Source organism: Hylobates moloch, unplaced genomic scaffold, assembly GCF_009828535.3.
Source record: "Hylobates moloch isolate HMO894 unplaced genomic scaffold, HMol_V3 SCAFFOLD_19, whole genome shotgun sequence".
NCBI lineage: Eukaryota > Metazoa > Chordata > Mammalia > Primates > Hylobatidae > Hylobates > Hylobates moloch.
The window spans coordinates 15004435-15012855 of NW_026652294.1; the positions used below are offsets into that span (position 1 = coordinate 15004435).

The window sequence follows — 8421 nt, forward strand, 5'->3', positions numbered from 1 at the left end:
CCAGCTCCAGGCTAGGAACCTCCCATCTTTGTTAACCTGGGAACTCTTTTACACAAGCCAGTTATTTTTCAATTTTGTTTTAGAGTATATGCAGCTAAACCTAACTCTTCTTCATAAACCTCTCAAAGGCCCAACTCTGGAGAGCGACAGGAGGAAGGAGCCCAGGTGCCTCCACAGCATGGTGAGGGGCTCCTGGAGAAAAGACAAGTTCTCCAGAGGGTTCTGAATCCACCACCCTGATCCTAGAATTGGTCAAATCACTGTGACTCAACTTCCCTAGTCTGCTGGAAGAAATGAAGGCACACTTGGAAAGGAGTGGCTGAGAATTTAATACTGGTAAACACTATAAATTGTAAATATAAGTTGTAAATGACCTTGTCACTGGAGAGGGGAGAAGGAACTGGAGTCAGACGTCCCAGCAGAAGCAGCAGCGGCAACATGCGGTAGGCACACCTGGAGAGCAACAGGCGCTTTGGGAAGTGGTTCATGCACATGGTCTTATTTTAGTCTCGGGGTAGCCCTAAGAGGTAGGTATCTTGTGTCATCTTACACATGAGGAAACAAACCAGAGAGAGCAGCACAGCAGAAGCTCATGCAGCGACCAAGCAGCAGAGCCTGGATTCAAACCTGAGCCCTGCTGTGCGCAAGAACCCCTGGGACTCAGCTGCTCCTGCTCACAGCAGGCTGAGCACCAGAGCCACCTCGAGGGCCCATAATAGGCACCACTCTGCCCAGGCACGAGGCAGCCAAGTGGCATATGCCACCCGGGGAGGACAACGAAAAGGTGGCATGGAGAGCAGGTGGGCGGAGCTGAGAGGCCAGGCCAAGGCGCTCAGCACAATCCTTGAGGGGCACTCGCCATACCCAGGTGCAGCCCTCAGACTCCCACCAGCCTTCATCAGTGGGTTTTGATGGTGACATGGGAGAGGGCCTGTCCATTCCCAGGTACAGCATAACTGAGCCAGTCACTAAGCCTGCTCCACTGAAAGGCCTGGCTGTTGCTATGGAGAGAGGACGGCCCTGCAGACCCTGGCTCACTGCTCACCCCCGCTCCAGGAGCTCCCACATCAGGGCGGGTAGAGCCCGCAGTCCTGTCGCAGATCCCCTCACTGCACTGTCCTGTCATCCTGACTCCATAGTCCATGGGCATCAGCGAGCCCTGGGAATACAGCTCACTCCCCTTTGTGGACCTAGTGTTTAGGACCCAACACAGCTCCTCTAACCAAGGCACAACCTGAAATTCTTTCATTCCTGCCCAGGACTGACAAGCTGGGACAAGGTTTCCATCAACTCATCCATCTGGAAGGAGTGTGAAGACATGGCCCCTTGTGGAGTTCTAGCTGGCACCCGCAGGGTCTACTCTGGGGGGCTACTTTTATGCAAGTCAAGACGCAACTGCTTTTTTAGGTTTTTTTGAGACAGGGTCACACTGTTGCCCAGGCTAGAGTGCAATGGTGTGATCTTGGCTCACTGCAGACCCCGCCTCCAGGGTTCAAGCGATTCTCCAACCTCAGCCTCCCAAGTGGCTGGGATTACATGTGTGCGCCACCACACCTGGCTAATTTTTGTATTTTTAGTAGAGACAGGGTTTCACCATGTTGGCCAGGCTGGTCTCGAACTCCTGACCTTAAGTGATCTGCCTGCCTCGGCCTCCCAAAGTGCTGGGATTACAGGTGTGAGCCACCAAGCCTGGCTGCAATTGCCTTAGAAAGAATTAATTAATCAATCCTTTCATGTTGGGCCCCACCTGGGAGCTACTGGAAGCCTGGGGACGCTGCCCCAGTGTGGCGATGGGGAATGACCTGGGACTCAACTGCTTCCACATCTTCAGTGTCAGCTGAGGAGACTCCTGGGGCCCAGAACAAGGGACAGGCACAGAGGCTCCTCGGTGAAGGGCATGGGGGGCACTGCTCCCCAACTGGCCTCAGGAGCCTGCTTTTCAGAGCAGGTGGGCTCTATTCTACCAATGGACACACTGATCCTTAAGCCTGGTTAGGATCTTAACACAGGGAGAACTGTGCTTTATTGTAGCCACAGGACAGACTGCTGGAGACAGACCCATGAGCCCTGACCATTTCCACCACCCCAGAAACCTGCCCTGTGCATGGGATCAAGCACAAACAAATCACAAGCGCACAAATCTCTGATGAGTTCCACAAATCTGATGAGTGCCAGGTGGGGTGCGCATTTGGGAAGATGCCCCAACGTGGCTCTGAAGGCTCTTCCTGGGGGAGGCCTGCTCTCAGCTGCCTGCTTCTTCTGGAATTCAAACCCCAGGCAAAGGCAGCTGGCCCCAGGCCAGAGAGGTCCTGGCTTCCCAACCTTGAGCTGTGCAGTCATTACCTAGGTGCAGGCTGGGCTACAGGGACAGCCAAGCTGAGCAAGGACAGGTCCCCGCAGCCTAGGCTGGGGCACCGCTTGGTTCTCGGTCTCACTCCCCGCTGTGCCGCGCTCTGCCTGTCAGACGGCGGCGCTGGGCCTTGCTGGTACGAGTGGCCCTTGGGGGCTTCTTGGAGTCCTGGGCCTGTCGGGGATGTTTCCTCTTGACCTTTTTGCGGCTGTGTGCATGCAGTGATGCTGTGAGGGAGGAGATCCTAGGGGAGCAGAGAAAGCCTCAGTTTAAGATTGCGTTGTGGGGTGACTTACCACCTGGCTTATGGAGGGGATGTCAGGACAGGTTGCAAATGCCAGGACCACCAAGTTCATGCCAGAGTTGGCCTGCTCTACCTCCAGAGTGCCTGCCAGCAACTCAGCTCAGAGAGACAGGCCCTTCACCCAGGCACAAAAGGCACTGGAGGTCGGACACTACCAGGGGTGGGTGGGACAGGACGGGGCAATGAGGAGAGGCAGAGGATCACTGGAGAGGCAAAGCAGAGGGCTGCTCCGGGCCCTACACCTGCTCCACACCACCCCTAAGGGCCAGGTCACTACTGCCAGCCAGGAGGGGTGGGACTGGGGAGGCAGCAGGCCAAGACTCACCGCTGAGAGAGCAGGGGGTCTCTGGACTTCCTGGGCAAGGCTTTGGTTGGTTTCTCCATGGATGACGCCTCCTCCTCAGACCTGTCTCCAGCCCCTCCCTAAAGAGGCACAAGACAATGACTTACATGGAGCAGTAGCTGGGGGGACCTGGGCTGGGCACCCCAAGCCACCATGGCTCTGGCAAGTGGTGGTGCACCCTGCTGCATCACAGGCCTGAGATGGGACTAGAGAAGGCCTCGGATGGAAGAACAGTCTATCTGCCCTAAAGCAAGGATTACACAGGGGAAGGCCTGTTTGCAAACCCTTTCCTGCCCCTAGAAGCTTCCAGTACATACTTAAACATTCAGGAATGAAAATCCTACCAAAACAGGGACAAGACTTGTCTTTGTATCAGAACTTGCATAATAATGAGCATAAAATGAAAGACCGGTGTGAGATCAGTATGATTTTGTTTTGTTTTTTAAGATGGAGTCTCGCTCTGTCACCCAGGCTGGAGTGCAGTGGTGCAATCTTGGCTCACTGCAAACTGTGCCTCCTGAGTTCAAGCAATTCTCCTGCCTCAGCCTCCTGTGTAGCTGGGATTACAGGCATGTGCCTCCTGTAATCCGTGCGATTACAGGCGCATGCCACCATGCCTGGCTAAGTCTTTTTTGAGATGGAGTTTCGCTCTTTTTGCCCAGGCTGGAGTGCAATGGCATGATCTTGGCTCACCACAACCTCCGCCTCCCAGGTTCATGCTATTCTCCTGCCTCAGCCTCCTGAGTAGCTGGGATTACAGGCATGTGCCACCACAACCAGCTAATTTTGTATTTTTAGTAGAGACGGGGTTTCTCCACGTTGGTCAGGCTGGTCTTGAACTCCCGACCTCAGGTGATCCGCCTGCCTCGGCCTCCCAAAGTGCTGGGATTACAGGCATGAGCCACTGTGCCTGGCCCCCTGGCTGATTTTTGTACTTTTAGTAGAGACGGGGTTTCACCATGTTGGCCAGGCTGGTCTCAAACTCCTGACCCCAGGTGATACGCCTGCCTTGGCCTCCCAAAATGCTGGGATTACAGGTGTGAGCCACCATGCCCGGCCCTGAGATCAGTATGGATGTGACAGGGGAGTGGCTCCAGGATTTAAGAACACAGTAACCCACACAAGGAAATGTGTTTTATATCATAACTGTGTGCATATACGTCCATAAATTCTTAGGCACACCCAGATACAACTCCAATGGAAACAGCTGTTTCATGAAACAATATTTAACATGACACTTTCGGATATTTTCAATTATATTATATTTTTTATGCTGGTTGCAACCTACTCATGATTCACAACCAACAGGTTGAAAACCCACTTAGTTGGCCGGGCGCGGTGGCTCACGCTTGTAATCCCAGCACTTTGGGAGGCCGAGGCGGGCGGATCACGAGGTCAGGAGATCGAGACCACAGTGAAACCCCGTCTCTACTAAAAATACAAAAAAAATTAGCCGGGCGTGGTGGCGGGCGCCTGTAGTCCCAGCTACTCGGAGAGGCTGAGGCAGGAGAATGGCGTGAACCTGGGAGGCGGAGCTTGCAGTGAGCCCAGATTGGCCCCCCGCACCCCCGCCGGGGCGAGAGAGAGAGTCTCTCTCAAAAAAAAAAAAAAAAAAAAGAAAACCCACTTAGTGCACACAGACGCGCCAGGGCTGCGAATCGCACAAAGGGAACGATCACAACAAACAGCTACCTTTTGTGAAGCACTTACAACAGGGCTGGGCACTGTGCCAAGTAACTCACACGGATTAACCACTTTCACCCTCATACCAATCCCACAAGGCAGGTGCCACCATCAGCAACCCCCAGTTCGCTGATGGAGAAAGGGAAGCAGGCAAGGTGAAGGAGCCTGCCCAAGCTCCTCAGCCGCTCAGCAGTGGGGTTGGCCTCTGCAGCACCCCGGAAGCAGGGAATGAAGGGTCCAAAGGGAAGGAGCCCCGGCAGTGGGGTACCCACGACACGGGCCAGCACTGAGCAACCCTGACAAGCCAGTCTGCCCTCACGCCCCTTCTTCCCAGGGCTGAGACTGGGACCCACCTCAGGCGGGGTCAGCCCGAGCAGCCGGGCCCCCGAGAGGTCCAGGTCACTGATGGTGGTCACGGTGACTGTGTGGTTGGGGTGGTCGTACTGCACCGACTCCGTCTTTGCTGTCACCAACCAGTCCAGCTCATCTGCCTCCTCTGTGGGGGTGGACACAGACCTGGCCTCAGCCAGGGGAACGAGTGACCAGGCTCCAGCCTCCCTCCCGCACTGGAGTGCAATGCCCCCTCTACTCTGTGGACGTGGAGCGCATCCACAAGGTCACTGGCTGTAGAGCCTGGTCTGTGGATGAATGTTGTGAATGATCCTGTTTCCTTCATGCTCTAGCTGGTCCCCATGTCAGACAAACCCTCTGTGACAGCTACTGCTGTCCCTCCCCTCCACCCCTAGTCCTTTCCATCCTCAAAAACTGGGCTCTCTGCTCAGGCTTGGTTAACCGTGGGGTTTGGGCCTCCTTCTCCTGGTCTCTGTTCCACTTGCACTTAGAGGTGCTTAGGACCACCCCTGGCCCCAGGGTACCCCCCAAGATCCCTAGGGCCAAGGAGGTCAGCTTCTATCCCTTCCACCCACCAAGGGTATAAACCAGGCCTGTGAGCTGTTCTCCAGGTCAGGCCAAGCATGCCACTTACCCAGCGCCTCTTCTCTCTCTGCCAGCATCTTCAAGTATTCCTGGTGGCGCTGAAACCACACGGGCAGGGAACACAGTGAGTATGGCCTCTTAGTCCAACCTCAGGCTGGGGTATTAATCACCCCCAGGGTGAGGGAGACCATGATCCATACTGCAAGATTAGGAGACTCCATCTTCCATCACTCCCAGACCCGGGCCCACCGAGTCTCCACCTGTATAAACTGTTCCCCAGTCCTGCCCACACACACGCCGCCCCATGCCAGCAGCTGCCTCTATTAGGGAAATCCAAGGCTGCACGTGCCCTAAGAATCAAAGACCTCCCTCCCACCTTCCCCCTGCGCACCTCCTCCCGAAGCTTCCTCTGCTCCTCTTTCAGCCGCTGCTTAATCTCCTCAATGGCTGCCTTCTTCCGCTCGACCTTCCGCTTGTGGAAGCCTGTCAGGTACTCTCTACAGGAAGGAAGCCGGCAGAGACAGGAGAGTCATTATACAAAGAGAGAAGGGCTCGCTCTAGGAGAAAAATGGCTAATGCCGCGCTCGCTATGTGCTGGGCACCATTCCAAAAAATGTATAAGTAATGGCTCATTTAACCTTCACAACAATGGCCAGGCATGGTGGCTCACGCCTGTAATCCCAGTACTTTGGAAGGTCGAGGTGGGCAGATCACTTGAGGCCAGGAGTTCAAGACCAGCCTGGCAAACATGGTGAAACTCTGTGTCTACTAAAAACACAAAAATTGGCTGGGCTTGGTGGCGCATGCCTGTAGTCCCAGCTATTTGGGAGGCTGAGCGGGGAGAACTGCTTGAAGCTGGGAGGCGGAGGTTGCAGTGAGCTGAGATCACGCCACTGCACTCTAGCCTGGACGACACAGACTCCGTCTCAAAAACAAAAAAAAACCAAAAAACCCTCACAACAACCTGTGCAGTGGGTATCAATCTCCATCTTACAGATGGGAACGTTGAGGCACAGAGTCTAGGTTACTTGCCCAAGGTTAGAGAAAGGATACATTTAGGAAAATAAGGGAGATACTGCCTCTTTCCACTCAATACCCTCCAGGGATCTCAGGTTCAGGCAACAGGGCCAGGTCAGGGCGGGGGGCACACACAGTACATGAGGTAACCCCTTCCACACCTGCAAACCTCATTACTCTCTCAACAGGGTTTTCAGGGCCACCATCATCCAGACCTTCAGAAACCCTGCACTGGACCAACACCCATGTCCCCAGGACACCTGACCCTAAACTCGCCTGTAGGGCCTGTTGATGCATGCTAGGAGTTTCCTGATGATACCCGGCATTTCCCTCCCACCCTCCCTCCCTCGGTCTGATCTCAGCCCCTTCTCATCTCCACAGTGCTAGCTGCTCTGTTCCCATTTTGTCCCACAGTCCAGCACTGGGCTTTTCGCTGACCCGCTACCATGTGCTATTTGTCTGGCCGGACGCTGAGGCTCAGGTTCCGCTTCCTGATACGGGACCTGGCACAGCAAAGGAGCCCAATAAATGTCTAGAGAGGGAATGAATGAACTTAAGCCACTCTCATTTCATTGGCTCATCATTCACCAACAATGGCTGGGCGCCTGCTGTGTGCCGGACCGATGGACTGGGCTGGGCTGGGCTAGGGTGGTCGAAGCCACTGCTCTGAGACCCGAGCTTCCGGCTGTCTGGCGGCGCAGAGACACTAGGCGAGGTGGGGAGGCCAAGAAAGGAGAAGCGTGGAGGCCGAGAAGGGAAAAGCGGGAACGCGGGCTGGGAGGCCAAGAGGGGTTCTCTAGCCACGCCAGGGGGCGGGACCGGAAGAGCCCTCGGCGGGAGCGTGCTCGGCCCCAGACCTGGCCTTGGCCGCGAAGAACAGCTCGAGGGGAGTCCGGTCCGGCTTTGCCACTCACCGCCTCTTCTCCTCGTCGAAGCTAAGAACGAGCCTGGGCCGCCGGTCGTCACCATCTCGCTTCTTCTTCTTGTTGCGGCCCATAGCAGTGAGGCCACCGGCTTCCTCTTCCTGGAGACACTTCCGGGTGTAGCGTACTCATCCTCCCGGGCGCACCCTTCAGCGTCGCTCCGCAGTTCCGTCCACCAGGCCCAGCCTTTTAAAGGGACCTCCCAGCTCCTTTTCTTCCCTCTTCCCATGCATGACGCGCTGGTCCCTGATCTCTCCGTGACTCCCAGCTCCAGCCCCTCCCCAGACTCGCTTCAGTGAGAGCGAGGTCCCCTGGACCCCATTGCCTAGGACTGTGCCTGGCACACACTCAATATGGAGTTACTCGTGAATGGCCAAAAACTCCTGTACTAACCCTACTTTGGATTTTTTTTCTTTAATTTATTATTATTACTTTTGAGATGGAGTCCCTCTCTGTCGTCCAGGCTGGAGTGCAGTGGCACGATGTCGGTTAATTGCAACCCCTGCCTCCCAGGTTCAAGCAGTTCTCCGCTTCAGCCTCCTTAGTGACTGGGATTACAGGCGTGCGCCACCATACCCCGCTAATTTTTGCATTTTTAGTAGAGACAAGTTTTCACCATGTTGACCAGGCTTCTTGAACTCCTGACCGCAAGTGGTCCTCCCATCTCTGCCTCCCAAAGTGCTGGGATTACAGACATGAGCCACCGTGCCGGCCCCTACTTTAGATTCTGATGTCAACTCGTTGGTAGTCTCCAAGAGGGAGCCAAACTGCCTGGATTTGTATACTGGCACCCCACCTACAGTTGTGTGGTCCAAGACCAGTGGCCTTCGTGGTGCCTCACCCTATTTGTAAAATAAGGAAAAGT

At 55.2% G+C, this 8421-nt stretch overlaps 1 protein-coding gene across 2 annotated transcripts; it reads right to left on the reverse strand.

The window, feature by feature from the left end:
- Window positions 1-245: 245 nt before the first annotated feature.
- NOL12 (nucleolar protein 12) lies at window positions 246-7680 on the reverse strand. Of its 2 annotated transcripts, XR_004245531.2 has the most exons (7): window positions 7548-7667; window positions 6008-6113; window positions 5666-5714; window positions 5034-5176; window positions 2980-3077; window positions 2344-2594; window positions 263-453 (listed from the first exon to the last, which is right to left on the reverse strand). XR_004245531.2 is itself a non-coding variant. In XM_032139951.2 (6 exons), exons 1-6 carry the CDS (start codon window positions 7628-7630, stop codon window positions 2432-2434), a joined length of 642 nt encoding a protein of 213 aa, XP_031995842.1. In that variant the 5' UTR covers window positions 7631-7680; the 3' UTR covers window positions 246-2431. The 2 variants fall into 2 exon arrangements, 1 of the variants encoding a protein (XP_031995842.1); XM_032139951.2 differs by having other exon boundaries at window positions 246-2594; window positions 7548-7680.
- Between the last annotated feature and the right edge of the window lie 741 nt (window positions 7681-8421).

Coding starts and splice junctions, on each gene's coding strand:
- NOL12 (XM_032139951.2), bottom strand. CDS start 7,630: ATGGGCCGCAACAAGAAGAAGAAGCGAGATGGTGACGACCGGCGGCCC. Junction 5,177..5,665: donor AGAGAGAGAAGAGGCGCTGG/GTAAGTGGCATG, acceptor CCACCCCCACAG/AGGAGGCAGATGAGCTGGAC. Junction 3,078..5,033: donor TCGGGCTGACCCCGCCTGAG/GTGGGTCCCAGT, acceptor GTGCCTCTTTAG/GGAGGGGCTGGAGACAGGTC.